We start from the raw sequence: 21,768 nt of genomic DNA on the forward strand, positions 1-21,768 counted from the left end.
GGCTGCTTACACAGGTCATTATGAATATATCAACAGACAGATAAAGGTTAAATTTCTCAAGGAAAGGTATTTTTAACCCATACTAGTTCTCCCCATTCAGTTCAAACAGCTGCAGTGACACAACTACTGTGACTGCTTGTGAACAAAACAACAGTATGTCAATGCCTGTAATAAACCATTAAAGCTGAAAGACTGAAGAGTGTTTTAATAAATTAACAGCACCTGACAAGTGTTGCCATGAGTTTTTCCCGGTTTTGCTGAGCGCTCATATTAAAGGAGAAGTTCGTACCTTCTCACGCTCTTTTAATGTAAACATCAGCTATGTTCTATAAACATAGCCATTGTTTTTACATTCCTTGCCGGGACAAACAAGACTGTGTGACAGTCCCTTTCACCAATGTGATGTGGAGGTGGGAATTCCTTCCTCCAATCCACAGGCCTCACAGTAAAAGTATAAAAGTAGGTTTTTGTAAATAAACCGCGTCTTCTGCCCTGCTGCTGTTGTTGCACCCAGATCTGTGTCCCCAGCCTGTTTTCCTGGTTAGGCCTCCACGGTGATAGACAAGATTTTAACAAGTCTGAGCTTACTGAACACGCAACAAAATACAATCTGGTTCAGCATTTCAAACTTGTAAGGGCAATTCCCAGAATCCATGAAACAAGCACAGCAAATAAAGTACAAAACCTACTCAGTTCACTTCTCACCCATCTCAGGATCATTCTTTAGGGGCTCACAATGTATGGCTTAAATAACTGAAGCAATGTGCAAACTGAAAGTGAGCAGCTGCTTTTATGGACACAATGCTTTGGAGCAGTAATAACCCATATCCACCTTCCGAGTAAAAGACAAACAAAGGTTATCATGTAAATAGCTTTAATGCCTTCTAGTCTTTCCTTGAATAAAAATACATTTTAAGTTACAGCATCCGAAATATAAAGAAGCCAGATGATACTATATTTCAGATACTGTAAACCCTCAGAAACCTCAGCTTTTTTGTGATTTTCCCAACTGTGTTTTGACTGTCTCTTCCAAAGCAATTTCTGGTGGAAACAAAGTGCAATTTATCTGTATAACTTCACCAAAAGTGCAGAGAAATAACACATAATCATGTAATGCACAAAAATGGTGCAAACTACTTCGCCTATTTTTGGCACAAGAACATAAAATATAATTTGCAATAGAGGCACAAAAAATTTACTGTTTTGCTACACTATTGGTTGTTTACTGTTAAAGACCCTGCCTTTAAACATGAGGAAAAGAAAAGTATATTTACCTGTTGCTTCTGGTACGCAGTGTTCGGATTAATTTTGGACTCCAAAAGAAGAGAGCCTAGAAAAAAAAAGTTCCACTTATTTATATGTGTGCTAAAATTTTAATCTCCACATGAATTTTCTGATGACTCTTTCCTTAAGCAACAATAAGTCTCTTAAGCCCTACCCTTGAGCTTTGTATTTCATTTGTCCCTCAGAGATATGGCTCCCACAGTACAAAATGCTCTGAAGACTGAATTTTAAACCCTTCTGAGTAATGATTTTTCCACAGAAAATTTTTCAGGCATGATAAAGTTTGCAAGTCAGCAAATTGCATTCTGGAGATTACCTATGGTTGTTCTGCATGGAAATTCTAATCATGTGGTGTTTGTTCTAAAAGGTTAGCTAAAATACCTATTTTCCTGGGAAGCATATCTAGAAACTAAAGCTTAGAGCAGTAACCATTGTGACTAATACCAGAAAACTTCACACAAACTCAGGAGCAATGGTTTCACAAGAGGTTTTACTGATGTAAGACACAGAACAGCAATTCCATTCTCATGTCTGTGTCTTCTTTCCCTTCCTTTTGCCTGTTAGCATTCTTGTGTCTTAACTTAAACAATCTAATGTGTTGATCTATGCAAAAACAACTTTTAAAATTGATTTTATTCTTGAACCAACCACTTCCCTCATCCATTTTGCTACTCAGCTGCACTAATGGCAGTGCATGACTTAAATTTACATATCTGCAGAGCTTCTCTCAGCTTACACGAAGAAATACTGATAAATTAACTTTCACTGTCAATCATAATTACAACATAAGGCTGCAAGCACCCCTTTAAAGTGGCATTTCTCCACTTACTTACCTGGTTACATTTAGGATTTAAGAAAAGTATTAACTTCTCAGTTTCATCACTGTAGTTCTAAGGCAAATGTATTACTAAAACCTGGGCTGCTCTGCATCTGCTCATCCCCATGCCTGCACTGACACCGGGGGCTGATACTGCCCTGACCCAGCTGCAGCACCCTGCCCCTCAGGAGGTCCCAAGGGTCCACTCTGCACTTTGTGCAGGTCCCTGTAGATATGGTATCCTGTCCTTAGCAATGCCACCAACCACTGAAGCTCGGTGCCCCTGCAGAACTGCTGAGGTGCACTCCATCCCTCTGTCTGACACTGATGAAGACATCAGCTTGGGGGATACGAGGGAAGAGACTGAAGAACCAGATCACAGAACCTCACTTGCTCTAGGAGTGATATATCATTAAAAAATTACACAAATATCAGAACATTCCATTGTCTGACAAGAAAGGTTACTACTTGATGAATTCAGAAGCTTCATCAACAATTTTTATATCCACTAGCTTACTACATATGCGATCATCAGATACAATTAAGTATTTTTTCAAATTAATGTACCTGTGAAGTCTGCTTTTTCCTAATTTCTAAGTCTGTTGTTCTACCAGAGGCAGCCTTCACTAATGAAGTTAGCTTGAGAAGCTATCACCCTGTCTCAACTGCTCTTGGAGTAAAAGCTGTTTACAAACTCAGATACAATTCAACTACAAAACTGAAATAAATACCCCTCAAGGGAAAACAAGACACACAGAAAAAGCTCTCTTGCCTCAAGCCCAAATACACTATTCAGGGTTTTTTGAGTTTTTCCAGTTTTCTGACACGCACCAGCTCTGTTACCAAAGCAGCTTATTTGCTTAAGTGTGACTGCATAGCTAAAGAAAAAAATAATCACAAACCATAGAGCGGGACAGAGAAGAAAAACGTCTAAAATGAGGTTTACAGACAAATCCAATACATTGCTCATACTTTGGCCATAGTCTTGAGCTTTGAATTTTGGGTTTGCATAATGATCATCCAAACCCAGCATTTCCTCTTCCATTACAATGATCAGATACACAGAGTCAGGCGTGCTTTCAAAGTCCCAGCTTCTATTGTATGAAGTTTTAGAATATTATTTGTGCTATTAAACTCACTGACAAACTTCTAGAAAGTCCTTACTATCTAGAAAAATTTAATACCAGCAAGCATCACCTAGAATCCTCTAAGAATCAAAAGTAATTGATAATTTCAACATTTTAATGGCTGAACACAGACCTACAGACATGTAAATCCCAGAATTAGAAGAACATCATACATAACTTGAATGCCATGTTTGACGAAATACTATTTTAAAAAATTGAAAACAATTGAATGGAGACACTTCATCTCCCAAGCTAGAAGCAGACAATAGAAAATTACTTCTTTATTAGACTTATCAAAAAAGTGCATTTCTTCTCTATTAAACCTGATACTTGCAGGAAAGACAAATCAAGCTTTTTGAGGCTTGAATTGCTTCTCATTACCACGATTCAACTTATTCCTCACCACTTTGGACAATAACTAGAAAAATATTGATCTGGAGACAGAAACATACTGAAGGGTAAATAACTGCTCCAAATCCATCCTTCTGGAGAATACGATGCTCCATTTGTGCAACAATTTCCCCAAAAACGGTTCAACAAGTCAAAGATCAGTGACTAACCTACTAGTTAGTTCAGTGAGTTTATTTCATACACTAATTTTTACAGGATCAGGCCCCCTTCCTGGTATGAGGCAATGTTAAGTCTCTGTTACTTGCATGTGGAAAACAGGCAGCAGTAACAGATGTCTGAAACACAGATATATTCTTTACAACAAAGGTTACAGAAGTATAACACACTGCAATAAACTTGCATTCAAAGTCATTATCACTTGCTGAGATGCTTCTGTCATAAGCATTACTTTCTATGTAGATATTTTTCCATTGGTACTATTCTAGAAAATGTGAAGACTATCCAGTCTACTTCATAAAAATACACTTCATAAAAATACACGCCTACTTCATAAAAATACACCAACAAAATTTTATCTTCACTTACCCAATGATTCTATTCAAACTTAGGTAAGACCTGAAAACTCACCTTAATGCAAGCTGTATTTTTAGTAAATGCTCCAAAATTATGCAGATCTAGTTATTTTTTAAATTACAGCCTTGAATGGATTTGCAAAGGTAACTGCAAATCACTGGAGCCAAAAATAGGGGTTTTTCTACAAAAAAAGACCCCTGACTTGCAGAATTCTGTTACTTGCTACTGTAATGCAATACAGCACAGCTGGGGGGTTTGTTAGTAGGAAACACCACTCTGTGCTGCAGAAGGAATGTGTATATAGGGAAAGACTTGCTCAAAATAGATTGCATACAGATACTCGATGCTACTTTCAATTCTATTTAGAGACATCAAATATCCCAATTCAACAGTCTTAAACAGCAAATTTGCAGCTTTGTTTACAAATATGCATATGGAAGAGACCAGTTAATCTGCAACACTGCTGCTCTCCCACCAAACATGGAGACTTCCTCGAAAGCAGAAAAAAAAGTGCTGCTCATTACCCCTCACCAGTATAAACATGTTTACATTTAAATGAAAGTTTCAATTCAAGAGCTGTTTCTTACAAGATGCACACAGAGGTTTAAGTTCTGCAATCAGTTCTGCTACAACTGAATCAGAGAAACTAACTCTCAGAAACTCAAGAAACAGCTCAAACTGAGGCCCAAGAACGTGTTCTACAATTCCAAGAGAATATTCCTGAGTCCAAGACACTTCTGGAGGGTCAACCCCAAATATTAAGCAAAGGAGAACCAGGAGAAAAGAAACAAAAAAAACCCCCAAGTCATCTTCCCCCATGCTTTTTTTCATTTTCATCTAAGATAAATACTGTGTTGCTTGCCTGAACACACCAATAAAATCAGGCCCTTGAGTTCGAACAAGGTCAAAAAACCTTAAGCCACGTTTTGTCTAAGCCCGCTCGTTGTACAGGTTTACCGATACCTGCACTACAGCAACAGCAAGGACAGGGGCTTGCCCTGTGGCAGAAGTTATCAACATACAGACTTCAGAAGCAGCAAACTACAACTTCTGAATGAAAATTATCAGAGTTCCTAAAAGAGACCTCATGAATATGGCCTGCAATAGAGGGGTTAATCTACACTTGTCAAAAAGTTGAGATATAGCACCAGTAAGTTTTAATTAAAGGTTCAAGCTTTTAAATTAACACAAATTAATTTAACAGAAACGTTCACTTTAGAGGTCACTTCAGTCATCTGGGCTCAGAACAAAAAGAAGGTGATCTGAAACCATGCATTAAACCCCAAGAAGCAGAAAGACATTTTAAGAATAAGGTAGGCCACAGTAGTCTAAAATAACGTATCAGAAATGGGTAAGAAATCAAAGGCTTCTGATTACACACAGAAATTCACGTGGTCAGTGATAATTTGTAAGAAAGTATTTCACTCTTGCTCTGCTGCAGTTCAAGTAGAATACACTGCAACTAGGAATCACACAGAGAAACTTTTCAGGATTTTAAATAAAAAGTGAATAGCTTTTAAAGTGTAAAAAATTACAATTTCATGTTTCAAAAGATAATATACCTGATATGAAAGCAGTTTATGGTATTTCTGTTCTAAAATTGATTATTCCAAATTGTCTGCAATGACTTAACGGTTTAGTGCCTGGCAACACAACTCACTCATCCACTATAAATTATTGTCTTTTATTGTCTGTTAAACACCAGCACAAGTTAAAAAAACACTCCTACAGATAAAACCCCCTTTACTCAGTTATTCCTCCAATTCCAAATGACAGATTACGTTGGACGTGACATACTGAGTGTGCTTCTCTTATCTGAAACCCTGACCGTGCTATAAAACCTCAAGCACTCGTGAAGCAGCCTACTACACCAAGTCACGCTGCAAAATCCAAAGACTGAACCCTGTGCTAGCCCACACGATCAGCCAAAGAAACCACTGGTAACTCTGCTGCTGATCTGTGCACAGCCAAACCGGCCCTTTAACAGGAGTGGGAATTTCTCACACACAGAAGGAACTACTGCTCTCATCCCCAGGACCTCCCCTAGTCAGGAAATGGAGCCTTCACCTTCAGGCACATCCCGAGGTTTTCTGGCAGCTTCCTGGAGTAAGGCAGTAAGAACATGCCAGTGTGCACAGGATGAATCTCAGCTCAAAGTCTAGGAAAAGCTGCTTTAGAAATGCAGGAAGGAAGAAGTTTCATTGTGCAAAGAGGAGGAGCTGACAAAGAAAGACAATACAAGAATGCAATGGAAACATGGAGGCAAATGGTGTACAGGTCGGTTCCTACTACTTGTATCTCCTTGTTAACTGGGAAAAAGTTAAAAATCACAGTCAGCTATTTCATTTAGTTAAAAAAGCATGCAAGGAAACAAATTGCACAGCATATAAAACACAGGTATGGCATTACCTTTTTCCAAATCATTTGCTTACATGTAAAATTATTTGCCTTCAAAATCAGCCCACAAACAACAGACACTGGGAGTAAACAAAATATAAATCAAATTTTATGAGGTGTTTACACAAGCAAGTTAGAAAAACTAGCCTATTAATAGAGTGCAGATTTACCCAGGACTGATACTACCTACTATATTAAGAACTTTAACTCTGTGTATTATTTAATACTTTGAAGTACAAAGTATGCAGTTTGAGAGAGGTCTGAAGTGACTGCTACCAAATAAACATCTGTGTATTAGGTGCAATTAGTAAGTTTGAGACTGTTCTGCTTTGATTAGAGTATATTAGCTATGCAAGATAAAACATTGACCTAATTTTAGCTTTTATATCAATTTGTATCTTCCTTCTTAGAGATGTTCATTTACAAGTGAGCTGGCAACAACAGTCCAGCTCGGGTTCTAATGAGTCTGAGGCACACACATCCCACTGAAAGTTAATAAACCATTTTAGTTTGGATGAGCTTTTTCTTCACAAGCAGGTTAGGAACTGCAGTTATTTTGATTTCTTTTCTAAAAAGAATTTTAAAAACTAAACAAAACCCAAGCAATCAACCACAAACAAATAACCAGAAATTTTTTCATGTATAGGAGACATAACAGTTTTTGAAAATGACCACAACAGCCATGAAGGCAGCCAGGACAGTATCTATGACAAAACACACTGTAAAAATTAGCCTAAAAAATTAGTGATCTTTTTAATTCCCTCCTCATGTTGGAATTAAACTAAACTTATTTCCATTTTGAATGTTCTCTCTTGCACTGTGAAGCTGCTCAAGGTTTAAATGCATCTTCCTCACTGTAAAATGAATAAAAATCAGGTGTCAGTTTTTATTTTAAAGTATAATCAAGAAACTACAAGATCTCTCTGGTGACTTATCAGAAGCTCAATTACCAAAATCCTGCTTAGATGTCCAATTCCTCCATATCAGTTTATGATCTTTGCTGTAAAGATTACATACTGTACAGTTTATCAGAACTTTCTCAAAAAGTAAGGATTAATGATTCTCAAGTTGCTTCTCATCCTACTTCCTACAATAAAAAAGGTTAATAAATAAAATTACAAGGTCTGTTGATAGTCACGAGCTACAACTAGATCTACAAGTCACTAAATACAGTAGCTATACATCTAATGAAGTAATAAGTCATGCACTGACAAACTTTAGAAGTAAAATGGTACACGCTTGATACTGTGAAGTACACATTTTAAAATCTCTGATCACAGCAGTCATGAACTCAACCAACAGTCAAACATGTAGCTACAAGGCTAGATATTACTACTTAATATATACTACTGACATGTTGCTAGAAAACGTGAAAAAAGTTGATAATCCATCATTCTAAATTCATTTTCAGGAAGACCTAGAACTGTCGAAGGACTGAGAAGTGTCATTCCATTAAAAAAAAAAAAAAGGCATCTCTGAAAATGCTGTTCTGTCCTTTATATTGTCTTTATTACCATAACCGTACTTTGAAAACCGTTGATAACTGTTAGAATGTCTTACATAATTCTAAAAGCTACTAAAGAAAAGGGCAGGTGGAAACTGAAAGGTGTTAGCCATCCAACGATCTTCTAAAAACAAATACTAAAACCAAAATCTAAGTTTTTCATAATTTTGATGAGGTGATCGCTTCCAGAAACCTCCAGTGATCAGTCTGGAAACCAGATAAGTAAATATTCAGACCCACGCAAGATTTACGAGACCCGAACGCATTTTGCATGCAACACTGTGTATTCAGTAAGTGCCTACTATGCTTGCACTTGATGGCAATCTTCTGTTTCTTTCACTTGGCCTAGCACAACTGAACCCTGGTTAGTGCCTACTTGCTTTTAGGAATACCATTTGAATTATGCAGCAAAACATTAAGGTAACAGACATAAAGCTACACCCAGTTCCTTTTCTGGGTAGAACGAGGCAAGACTGTACCTTCAGCCGTACACACTTACCATCACTCTCTGCCCTGACTAGCAGGGACATGCCCTTGAGCCTCTCCACGTAGCAAGAGGACACATGTCCCGTGCCTCGATCATCCCACTGGCGGTCCTCATTTAGCGTGTACACCTTCACCCTGCGCCGGGTGTCCGTCATCCTGCCGCCTGCCACACCGCCGCCACCACTCTGGCTCGCAACCGCTGGGGGAGCAGAAGGCTGCGCGGGGGCCAGGCCCCCCTGAGGGAAGGGGAGCGGGAAAGAAGGGAGCAGCCCCACACGGGCACGCCGAGCAAGCTCTTCTCACTCCTCTTCAGTGCCCCAACGGGATCCTCATTATCGAGGGTAACACAGGATTGGGGAGGAGGGGGAAACAAGAGGTGAAGATGTGAAAAGGGGAGCTGCTCCTTCAGGCACAGTCAGACGCTGCACAAAAGGCAAGTAAGCCTACGCAAAGGGAGCCGCGGAGAGGAGCGAGGCTCTTTGCAGGGCGAAGGGCAGGCAGGAGAGGCGGTGAAGAAGGGATCCCGGAGGAGAAGGGGATCCACGGTCGTGGAAGCAGCGGCGGACTGCAGCCGGCCCAGCGTGACAGGAGCAGGCGTTCCTGGAAGCCGGAGCCCTGCCGAGGAAAACAGGGGGGAGGCTGGTGAGGGCCGGAGGGAATCAGAGGAAGGGAGGCAGGCGGGAGAGGGGCTGCTCGCCCTGGCCTGTAGCCCGGCTCTATTGTGCAGCAGCTGCCCAGGCCCGAAGCCCCTCGCTCGCCGTCCGTCAGCGCGGGGCTCCAAGGAGCCGCCCTCCTTCCCGCCCGGGCTGCCCGGGGCCTGCGGACACTGCCCGTCCCGGGACGGGGTGAACAGCCAGCCGAGCTCAGCGCCCCGTCTTCTCCATGGGCTCCAGTCGCAGGCGGCGGCTTCACTCCCAGCCTGGCTCCGCCGCCATGTTCTTCTTCCTCCTCCTCCTCCTCCTCCTCCCGGTGCTGCGGCGTCTCAGTCCCGACTCCCCAGCGCGCCTTGCGACGTGGCTGCGCTTCCAGGCGTTCGGCGGCCCGGCCGGCAGAGAAGCGCTGTGCCCTGCGGAGGGAGGGGGCGATCGGCAGCGGCTGGTGCGGCCCGGCTCCCTCCGGCCCCGGCTCCACCTCAGTCACTGCACGGCCGCCATCTTGGTTTCACCTCTCACTGGAGGCGCGGGGTCTCCCAGCCAGCGGCGGCACGGGCCGCCCGCCGGCATTTAAAGGGCCAGCGGCCCCGCGCAGGGGACGCGCATGCGGCCGCGGCCGCGCCGTTACCGCGGGCCCGGGGCAGGCGCCGGCGGAGTCCGGCTTTGTGCTTTTCTTTTGTTTTCTTTTTCCCCTCCTGTCACACCTTGCCGAGTGATCCCAAAGTTAAACAGCTTTTGGTTGAATATCTGTTGGGTCTCTGTAGTCATAGATGGGATCAAAGAATTTCAATAACAAACAGAAGCTGTCGAGGCTCTGCTTCTGCTACTGCTGCCAACATCTGAGCATATGTTTGACAGATTTCCCTAAAAGATGTGGAAACACTGGTGCATTTGGGACCCCACTAGTACCACTGCAGCAGAGTCCCTTTCACAGTACATTCTAGATACACAGTGTACATGGGAGCTCACTGCAATATATGCTCTTATTTTACACTTTTGAACATGTCTTCATACTTGTTTATCAAGGTGGGTTTTATTGAGGGTGGTAGGAGTCAAGCCCACAGATCTGCAGCCTTCACCAGCATTAATTATGTATCACAAGGAAGCCTCTAGACAAGCCCTGTTTTCCTTTGTCCATTTTCTATTTTGTTTGCCCTGTGAGAAAGGCAGTGTTTGGTTGCAGGATTGATACGCAGTTTCCTGAACAGGCTTCCCAGGGCCACAGCCCCAAGCCTGACAGAGTTCAAGAGGTGTTTGGACAACACTCTCAGAACAATGCTGTGACTCTTGGGGTGTCCTGTGCAGGGCCAGGAGTTGGACTTGATGATCCTGATGGGTCCCTTCCAAGTCAGAATATTCTGTGATTCCTGATGTGCCCAGACAAAGCCATCTGGCCTTTGCTCTGATACCCAAGGGCTGGTTAAGAATACAAGAGCCTTCGAGGGTATTGTTTGGGTGCCTATGACATAGCTAAAGGTATGTTGTGCTTGTTGTTCTCAGCATGGTGTTCTTGGCTAAGGCAGCGACAGGTTTGGAGCGATTCACATGTCTGGGAACTGTGGATTGTGGGCCTGGCTGAAGGGAACCAACTCACAGCACGTGCACACAAAGATGCTCGATGCCCTTGGTGGCCTGGGCAACTTTCAAGGGGACGTTCCTGGGCTGGTGCTGTGCCAAAATTTCCCTCAGGCCAGCCTGCAGATGGATTTCTGTGACTTCAGAAAAGATTGATGTCACTCAGAGAAAACTCTGTAGGACCGTTATATTCACGTACCGTTTACAAATTGTACCCTCTTGTGGCCATCAGATTAAACAGAGACCACGCTGCTCACTGCAGCTGTGGGTTTCTGGTTGGGTATTTTTTTGTGAATTGAAAACAAGAACTTCATCAGATTTCAGTTTGCATAGTTTGCTTTATGAAAATTTTGGGCTCAGCTTCTTTTAATGGGCCTTGTGTTATTTTGATACCAGTGTGAACAGTGTTTAGTCCAACAATAGTGCCTACTTCTCAGGTTTTAACCCAATTCTCATTACATTTGGCAAGGGGGTTTATTTTTTCAAACATTTCTACCCTAGTCATTCCAGAAAAAAAGATTGGGCATTGAGAACAACTTCCCGTGCTGGAAAATAGCTGGGAAAGAAAGAAACATTCTGTGTTTTTTTCTTGGAATAATGAGTTGGAAAGCAAGTCCGTCAGGTCACACCTCAATTCCTTCTCTCCATCTCTACTAGTTTGAAAGTTTGTGTCGGGAAAGAAATATCTTCAGGCATCAGGAGAGGCTGTTATTAACTGAGTTAAAAGGTTTAGGCCCCTTTAGTTCCTATAAATAATAAAGGACCTAGCCCTGACAGAAACTTTTGCCCAGCAGGAACTGAGTAATAAATGATGAGATGGAGTCTGAATACAGTTTTAAACTTCCACATTCCTAGGAAAATAACTACACATAGATCAACGCAGAAGGAATAAGCCGAAATTTGGTTTACTACATAGAGCAACTTTCTTGCAAAGCAGTCAAGAATAAACAACAAGGTAACTTTTTCTTCCAGTGCCTAATAATAATTTTGGGAAAGAAAATGGCATTGTTATTGTGAAGAACTTCAGGTCACACATACAAATTTGGTCCTGTGTACTAAGGCATTATTAGAGCTCCTAAAACTCCTAGCTATTTTCTGAACAACAACAAAAAAATGTTAGGGAACCTAACAACTTGAGACTTTACTATGGTGAAGATTATTGCTAGAATGAAAGTCTGTGCTTGCCTGAGAATAGAGATATGGCTCTACTCAGTATGTGCAAACAAGATTACAATCCATACTGCACACACATGGACTCTCACTATGTCCTCTTGTTTTCAAGGCATGTATTCTGACTTGTGACCCAAAAAACTCCAGAAAATGAATGGCTGAGTAAAAAGGAAAAAATTAAATAGAAAAATTATCATAATAGGGGGAGACTATAAAGAAGATGTCTATAAAGGAGTCCGAATATTGTGATCAAGAAAGAGGGGAGATTGAGAAAAAATATCTTTTAAGTTTAGTGGGGAAGCAAACACAGCAGTTTGAAATAAATACATACTGTAGACAAAAAGCAAACCTATCAATCATTACAAGTTATGAAGCACACAAAAAATGGAAAAGTATGTCAAGAAATTTGCGTGGTTGGTAGTTTTAGTTTTAGTTTCCTGTTTCCTAAATCTTAACACTATTATAGGCCTATTATATCAAGATTTTAAAAACCATTGATATTGATACAAAAAAACCCCAAAACAACAGAATTGTTTAATAAATAAATTTGTTTTAGACTTGAAAGAATGTGTGATATATTTGTATCATATGGTGATGACTAAGTGCTTTCCTGGTCATTATTTAGAAGGATATTAAACAACTTTTCTTGGAGAGAAACATATTCAAGTATGGAGGTCCTAAAAAACTTGAATTTGAGAGTCCTGAAGAGGCTTGCATGTGTGATCTCAGGAAGCATGAAACCTTATTAGATTTTAATAAAGCTTAAATTATTGCAGAAATTCTGCAAGACATGAAGAATGACTCTAAGTATTCAAATTGGCCAAGTGAGAACCCAGATAACAGTAGACTGATTTATCTGACACCGTCACAGACAATAAATGCTCACACAGAATGCGATAAAGAATTACAAGATAGACTTACAGCAGTAGCAGCTGATGTGGCTTTAGGGAGATAAAATGTTTAATATATTGTTAAATTACGAAGTTGCTCATAAGAGTAATGGTGCAGATACAATATACACGGATAGTTCTCAGGTATTTTTCTGGAAAGTAAAAACTGTATTCTGTGAAGAAAGCTTACATTGCATGGGTCAGATTGGAGGTGACTGGCATAGCTCAAAAGGAATTATTGATCTCTGGAGATGATCCTAGATGATTGTGAGAAATCAAGAGTAGGACTGATGCTATTTACAATTTCTTGTAATGTTTAAAAAGTCAATGTAAAATCTCTATGCATAAAAGCTGTGTATGACTCAGAGAGCTTGGAAGAATGGCAAGAAATGGATAAGGACATAAGGGTCAGAAACACACAGGTTCACTTACTGAAGGTGCTGATGTAGAAAGAAAGGCTTAGCCTGGGACAGCTGGGAAGGTTAGTGGCAGCTGCTTCTGGCTTATTCCAACTTTACAAATGTCTGTGAGCTCATCAGTGCTTCCTAGTAATCACTGCATTTTTAAGGCAAGCAATGACACTTTCACTTAAAATTTTGAGCTGTAAAGAGTGTTTGTTCAAGACCTGATGGAGGAGCAGCTCAGGCAGTCCACTTGTGGCCTGGTTGTGCTCTGACCTACACCTTCTAAACAGGACCCTTCAGATACAGCCAAATACAGAGTCATATCTACGGCAATAAATAGTAAGGCAGCTCTGAAAGAAGCAAGCTGCATAGTAAACAAGCAGCCCAACTCAAACTTCTGATACTTCTCTGTGTCTGTAAGATTCTATAATACGCCTTTTGGGCATATTGGAAACTAGCACACTGTGGAAGAATGTAACATCAGGAATAAAAGTAGCTTTAATGCCACATTCTATAACTCTGGTGTCCTCATGTTTTACAAATTTTAAGAAATTGAAATAGATCAGAAAGGACTGCTCTAAAGGGTTTCATTTTTTTGCAGATCCATTTGTTACAATCCAAAATCTCAGATTCCTGCAGCATGCACTTTTTTGCAGCCTTACCCTCTGAATCATGTCTCAGATGCTGCCGCTCAGCTTTCACATCTACCACAGATCCCTGAGAAGCAGTAGCCCTGTTCTTGTACTTGAACCAAACGTGAACCTGTGAAGGTCAGCAGTTAAGATTCTGTGACCCCCTCCTCCTACATAATGTGCATGTGAATCACCTCAACAGAAATGTCATCTCTTTTCTTTCAACCCCCATTGTTATCTTAATTTCCACAGTACTGAAAAGTGGAAGCTTCTCTTCCAAGTGGAGCTTCCTTTTAAGAGTTCTCTGCAACTGCACAGTCATGAGAAGTCTGTATTTGTTTTGAATTCCTGTATGCCTCTCTGGAAATGCTATGCTTTATCTAAATATGTAGGCCTCATTATCAACAGACTGAAGAATTTCAAAGCACTGATGATGCAGAGAACATGCCTGAGTCATTTGTTCATCCAGCAGTGAAAATTCCCCTCCTTCTGTGAGGGGAACTCCAAGACATATGAATTGTGCTAGCAATATATACTGCAACTCTGTATGCAGTATATATTTCTATTTTTACATATATTATTTTGCCTATTGACTGTGTTTGTAAAGTTTTATTTTAAAGAGTTATCGAGTCTTTTTTTTTTCCTTTTTCTGTGGCAGACTTCCTATTCCAAACTTTTACTCCCAAGTATTTTTTAAGTAAGGTTTCCAGTACTTCATCCATAATTCAGACTACAAAAGGCTTCTCTTAGACTCATACATTTGAAGGTCTTTAGAAAAAGTGATGGACAGAGAGGTAGGAAGTATGAGATCCACATCATAACTTTGTTTCTAGGAAGCTTTGAAAGTCCATCAGAAACCCGTAAGAGTTAAAAACTACCTCATTTTTTCTATTATATCTCTATGTAATCACCTAAAATTTACTATCTGATGCAATACTCTCATTCAAATAAATTCTTCATTACCTTAGGCACATTCTGAGGTGAGTGTGGGAATTGTTGAAGATGTTTCCTTTTGTGTAAATGTCTTGGTTTGAAAGACAGATATCTGCTAGGAAGGGGCAGGACCTCCCTAGAGATGGAGAATTCAAATCCCCTCCCTCCAAATTATTCCAATTAAAAGGAAAATTAAAGGAGTTTTCAGGCAGAGGTATGGGGGTAGGAATAACAGTTCTTTACTAGTATATATGACAAAACAACAAACAAACAACAACTACAGCATCAATAATAAACAGAACCAAGAACCTTGAGGGCTTTCTTTTACAAAAGCCCAGAGCAGTTTGATCTGGGTGCCCCTGCAGGACTCCGAGAGGCCGAACTGGAAGGAAGGAAAAGTCCCGGGCTGGTGGATGAGATGAGGAGCTCTGCGCTGGCAGCTGGAGCAGCAGGGGTGTCCCGGCAGGGCTGGGCAGTGCAGGGCTACAGAGTAGCAGGGGAACCTCAAAGGTCCGAAGAAGCGGCGGTGGTGGGAGAGGCTGGAGAAAGCGAGTTCAGGATTCCCGGGTACACGAACAGATAACGATAGATTTCCCAGGACGAGGCAGAGGCAGAGGGCAGCCTGACCGTCCTCCTCGGCGCTGAGAGCAAGAGTGCCTCCCCCTCCCCCAGATCTGTCTTTTTTTGCCTTTCCCAAAGCTCATCATCTCTCACCTCTGAGGGACACTCCCAGGGACTCAAAAACAATAGGTGTAGCTTCGTGCTGCTATATCCCTCAAGCACTCTTTTTGTTCTGACTAAGTAGTCATTAAGGCTTCTTGGAAACTTATGGGAAAAAATTCTGTGAGAAGAGGGGAAAAAAAAAACAAAACCAAATCTAACCCCCAACAGTAAATAAGAACTACATAGGTGGATTTAGAGTAAAAAAAGGGGAAAAGGCCAAAAGGGATGGAGAAGGGACACTGTCAGAGCCAGAACAAGACAGCAGCACATGGACACAGGTCGGTGGACACTCATCCTTACACACACACACACAGAGTCTCAGCAGGTTGGTACTTCAGTTGGAGCAGTCATCTGGGATGACTGGACTACACTTGTGTAAATTTAGGTTCAGATTCCTGGACAAAAGCTAGTGAAAGTGACTATACATCTGTAACAAAGTGTAATAAATGTAAAAATACATCATAAACCTAAAAAAAAGTCCTGAAAAAATAGGAGGTGGGTAAGTTTTTTTAAGAAAGTAATTTAGATTCAGCCATTGTACTGACAGCAATTCAAATATGTTTGGGTTTTCCAGTTTTAATATATATGAGTCACTTCAGTGTTTGTGACAATGATGGTCTTAGATATGCAAATAATCAAGATTTGCAGAGAACAGGAATGATTGTGGTGCAAGTGGCAACTAAGTAATATAAACAGATTGGGAGCACATCCAACTACTCAAAAGATTACTTTACTAATTATCTTAGCTAGTTCTAGTGTCTTCTATTTTGCATATGAAGCCAATAAAGCAGAGGTGAGAACCTGACACAGGCTCTGTGGATGAGCTCTGCAGTAACAGAGGCCAAGCATTTAGGGAGGGAAATGTGCACTGTCCTCACTTTGCACCCCTTCCCTAGCTAAAAGCAAAGCTAAGTAGACCAAACGCAAACCTGGAGGTTTTGCTATTATTGTTACCTGGAAATACAACCTAAATTGTTATGGAATGGATTTGCCTCAGTAGCAATGTAGAAATTCCTCTGATTCTACATTCTCAGCCTAGCCTCCTCTTTCTTCATGTATGTTACCTCTCTTCTGGTTGACACCAGATAGGATTTGGGCTCACACCTGAGACAGGATTTGGCAAACTTCTGTAACATCTTGAAAAGCATGAAGAAAGCCAGCAAGGATCAGTTGTTTAATGTCCCTTCCAACGTGAGAACTGAGGAGCAAGAAATCCAGCAAGTAGGTAGGATGGTCAAAATAAGAATAATTGCACTTTCGTCATAGCTCATTGAAGAAAGTGACAGAATGCTCTGTTGCAAGGAAACATTGATGGAGAAGTCCAACTTAGTAGTCCAATGTACTAATCTACTAGGAGGGTCTCTTGCAGAGCATGGGTGGCCTCGAAGCAGAGCTCTCAAGTCAGACACTTCTTGTGACGAAGGGCAAAGGCATTAGAGGCATGTGGGGATTATCAGCGGATGTTGGGAGGAAGAAGGCTGGGAATGGTGTGTGTGCCAGGAGGGGCTGGAGCAGTGAGGTGCAAAGGGGGTCTGGCAGCTTTCACACCCCAGGGCGCTGAAGCGTGGGGTGACTGCAGGGACACAGCTCTGCTGTGCACTGGCTGGTGCAGGACAGTGGGGCCAAATCCACAGGGAGAATGAATAGTCCTAAATAAATACAACAAGGACCACACTTGGACATTACTACCAAAGACAGTGTAAGTGAATATCATTTCATTAATCATCACTGCAGCTTGTCACTATATAGAAATTAATTATTATTAGAAGTATAGATATTAAATATTCACTAACAATTGTCTAATTAACATGCAGGATTTATTTGTGATGTTTATGGCTTTCATTAGTGACAGAACCTGAGAAAATAATAATGAGAGAATGTATAATCTATAAGAATATATCACAGTTCTATGTGTTTATTTGTGTTTTAATACTAAGGGTATGATGAGAATTTTTAAAAATTTTCTGAAATCTTGACTCTTGAAACAGAATTGCCAGCTGTAACTTTTTGAGGTCCCCTGAAACAGCCACCCTAGAGCTTTGATCACCTAAAGATCTTACAGTGCTTTGCAGCCATGAGAATATTTTGGGGCAACTAGAGATGAAGGAAAACAAGACTAATTCCAGCCAGTAAAGCTGAAACCCTGATCCCTTCCTGCTATCCTCTATGCTTCTCACTTCTCATAATCCCAAATCACTGGGATTATGATTTACACTTTCCTGTTACCTTTTATATATGGCATGGACCAGCCCTAAATCCCCTCCCTGACCTTCTCACCGAGGAAACCATGGATCCATCTCCCTCCTGTACTCATACAGCTGCCCTCTTTATATCTCTACTATGTTCCTCTCAAATCCTTTCAGCACACACAAATGAGTTGTGCTTAGGTTATGTTCTCACCTGCCATCATGCTCATAGCTATCACTAGTTTGAAATCTCTGCTGTTCCACGTTCCCTGCTACAGGACTAATCTCTGTGCTTGCAACGTCCTGCACAACTTGGTTCCCTCTCAAGCCAAATACATTTTCAGAGGTTTATTCCTATTCTTCTCTTTCCTGTTTTATACTTGTCTTGAAAGCCTTCCCCTATCAATTGGCATGTATCAGCCTCTGGTTTATCTCATGTGTGGTGCTTTTTTTCTTCACATTGCAAATATTATTCTCAATTTTCCCAGGAAGTGACTTTTTGGGGATTCCAGCACACAACCTTGTCATTAGTTCAGTATAGCCTCTTTGTAGGCATGAGAAGTAGGTAGAAGGTGGAAAGATGATCCCTGACAATACTGCAAAATAACTGTACAGAGAATCTACTGTAGCCACTAATTATAATGAAGGCATGGACATGGGAAAAGTAATAATATGGAGGAAAATCAGAAATATAAATTTAATAGGAGATACAAGTTTTGTTAATTGCATTTTAAGCAGAGGACATATTATGCAATTTTATAGAAGTTTAAACTCAAATCCATGCATTTCACCAAATGAAACAAAAACTTGTTAGCGAAGCAAGACTTCAGCCATTTAAAGAGGAGATGGTTTTGGAATGACAATTAAATGGCACTAATAGTAGTACACTGAATGGTATCAGAATTGGGAACTGTGCTGTTTCTTGCCTCCAGCTATCTCAGTTCAGATCTTTCATAGCAGAAGAACTTAGAGATCCTAAGGGATTTTTTTTTCCCCTCAAAAACACTGTACTGAAAATAACCCCCTAGGAGGTCATAGGGTTACATGGAAAATAGCAGTTTAATTTATTCATCCTAAATAGCAAAAGGCATATTTTAGCATATATTAAAAATAGACTCATTTAATGCACTTTTTCAGCCTAGTGTCTGATTTTGCTGTTGATTTATTTCTGTACACTGCATTCTCCTTAAAGGAATTTGTAGGATGTTATTGACAATTCCTTCAGATAAATGTGCACATAAGAATAGACATGCTCATGGCTCTTTTGCAAAAGTGAATGCGCAAGGTATGAAGTTCTCTTTCTACATCAATTCCTAGGCACCACCTAATGGTGTCTTAGCTTTCTTAACAGCAGCTCTTTGAGGAGAGGAAAACCATTTTAATCTTTTGTATCTTTCTGTAATGACAGTTCAGCAGTCAGTGGAACGGGAAGAATGCAATGAATTGATTTCCTACATATGCTGGCACTCTTCTGTGCTATGATATACACTACCATATCTCAAATACACAAGGTTTCTGGGTTAATCACAGTTGTTATAGATTTACCCTAGAGATAGCTGTATTGTGAAAATAAATTAGTAGCTTCCAAAGCAAAGCTGGCCATTTAAAAGAATGCAATAAATACCATGTTCATACTGACAGATACATCTGCATTGCAAGATTTGCTCCTCCTGCCTACTAATCTAGTGCAAAGGTATAAAGGGACTTGCTTGAATTTATCTTGGAACCAGTCATTTCAAAATTGGCTTTCCTTCTGTAATGCTCCTACAGTAATGATCAGAAGACCATTTAATTGATTCCTCTGTCTTTGAAGAGTTCATAGTTCTACATTTAATGTAATAAAAGATTGATTTTGCTAGTTTTCAGTGTATGTGGCAAGGCCATACTTTTACCAGAGTACTTGGGAGGAGCAGTTGCCAGTTATGAATTGGTAAAACTGGTAACAGAAATGACGTGGACAAGTAGGGTACAAGCAGATCACAGCCACATGATAGGTGCTGATGTTATTTATGTGCTTGCATATTTTTAGCTATTGGCAATGACTGTCACAGTAGAGAGGGGAGGTAGATACAAATGGAAAGAATACTTTGAAAAGGATGTTATTTTTATACTGAGCTTCTCATATTGCTTAACTGATGTTGCTTCAACATGATACTGAACACAGTCAGAGAAAAAGTGTCAGTCACAAGACTGTAACTCCTGCCACACTGGTCAGATCAAAGGTCCATCTGTTTCAGCATTCTGTACAACTAAGTGATGTCTAAAAAAAGTGTTTCCTTTTGTTTGTTTCAAATTACTATACAGCTTTTGTGCTTCTGAGAAGCAATGAATCACCATAGTTACTCGACTGATTTTATGTTCTCTCCACCTTTCATCATCTTTTTTCCATGAAAAAATGTGCTATTGGGTTTCACTTGAACAGAACCTATTCATTATTTCTGATCCCTACTGCTTAACTTACCTGTATCTTATCTAGTGCTACTACATTGGTCTTGGAGATCAAGAACCAGAAGTGCATGTATTTGGGATTCAAGGTGGGCACAAGAGCATCATGATGCTTTCCTGGTTTGTTCTCTATTCTTTTCATAAGGAAATAATTGTAATGTTCAGTTTGCATTTTCTTGGCACAGGGCATGGTGTTGCCTACTCAAATAACTCCCAAATCCCTTTCATGAGTAGCTACAGCTAAGAGCTCTCCATTTTGAATTTTTCTTTCAAGTTGCTGTGTTCAGATTTGATAAGCATACACTGTATGAGAGGTTTTACTGTCTGGCTGCTCAGCATTGGTTAAAACTTTCTTCAACTCCTTGCTGTCTGCTTCAGTTGTGACTTTGACGCACAAGTTGTTATCTTTGCACATTTTCCTGCTTCAGTATACACCTTTATGTTGTAACTTGTGAATAGCTTGTACAGCAGGATCTGGACAGCTGTAGATCCAGTGGAGCTCTTTGCTTTGTTATTTGTGGAAAATCATAATTTTTTTGGATCTCCCATCCAGTTGTTTGCCCACAGATTATCTTTGTTACCATTCTATGAGAAGTTATTTTCTGCAAAAAATACTTAGTGAGGTGCGTTTCTCAAAAAAGCATTTTACAAATCCAAATACATAAAAATCACCACTTCAGCCTCATGACTGCTACATTTGCTATGCAGATTCCTTTCTCAAACACCATATTGATTGTTCCTTCATAATGTCACTTACTCAGATTTCTACTTGTTCTATTTTACAATAATTTCAATTAGTTTGCCACCCACAAAACTTATACCTTATGTATTGTTGTTCCTAAGATAACCCCTGAGATTAGTATTTTTAAAAAATGGTGACGTCTGTCATTTTCTGTTCTCCTGGTTGACTGAAATGTTGGGTTAAAGACCACAATTTTCAAGTGAGGATTTTCATGTTTAAAAATCCAAAATGACCTTTCCATGCCCTGGCAATCACTTACTATTTCTTTAACAGATTAATTTGACAAACATTCCTTATGACGAATCAGCATAAGAGAGTTCTCAGATTATGTTTCTCTCCTTTAAATGTCCCACTACCCATCTAAGATTTCCCTTCTGTATCAAAGTTGTTCCATTCTATCAGAAGGCATTCTTACAAAGATTGATCTCACCCAATGCTTATAGTTTGATTTCCTTCAATCCTTCTGAACTACATCTCATGAGATGTTTGTAATTAAATGCACATCTCAATGGAATCAAACAGAAAGACCACAAAGAAACTATTTGGAGGATGATATGAAGGAATATAAGAAATAATAATAAAGCAACAAGATCGAACCAAAACCAGAAGAGGGACATTTCCTTTACCTGAAGTTCCTTTACCTGTTTTTCTTCATAAAGAGTAACACTTTTTAAAGTTTTCATTATGTAGGGGAATCCTTTGTTGACATATATTAATATACAATCCAAGAATTGAGAAAAGATCACCAGGGAATTTCAGTAAAAATGTATATAACTGGTTTTTACACTACATAAAATAAATAATTACTTTTTTTTTACTCAGTGTAAGCGTAACTCTCCCATTTCCCAAAACTATTCAGACTAAAATTTGTATTTG

At 40.2% G+C, this 21,768-nt stretch overlaps 1 protein-coding gene across 2 annotated transcripts in view; it reads right to left on the minus strand.

Annotated features, from left to right (window-relative positions):
* Window positions 1–8,701, minus strand: part of PPP4R3A (protein phosphatase 4 regulatory subunit 3A) — a 41,178-nt gene extending 32,477 nt beyond the window's left edge. For both annotated transcript variants that reach the window (XM_063399226.1, XM_063399228.1), the window contains exons 1-2: window positions 8,553–8,701; window positions 1,275–1,330 (exon numbers count right to left, since the gene is read on the minus strand). In XM_063399226.1, the coding sequence (XP_063255296.1) occupies window positions 1,275–1,330; window positions 8,553–8,694 (198 nt within the window). In that variant the 5' untranslated portion in view covers window positions 8,695–8,701. The remainder of the gene's footprint in view (window positions 1–1,274; window positions 1,331–8,552) is intronic.
* Window positions 8,702–21,768: the final 13,067 nt, after the last annotated feature.

This window comes from Prinia subflava, chromosome 5 (genome assembly GCF_021018805.1).
Source record: "Prinia subflava isolate CZ2003 ecotype Zambia chromosome 5, Cam_Psub_1.2, whole genome shotgun sequence".
NCBI classification, from domain to species: Eukaryota; Metazoa; Chordata; class Aves; order Passeriformes; family Cisticolidae; genus Prinia; species Prinia subflava.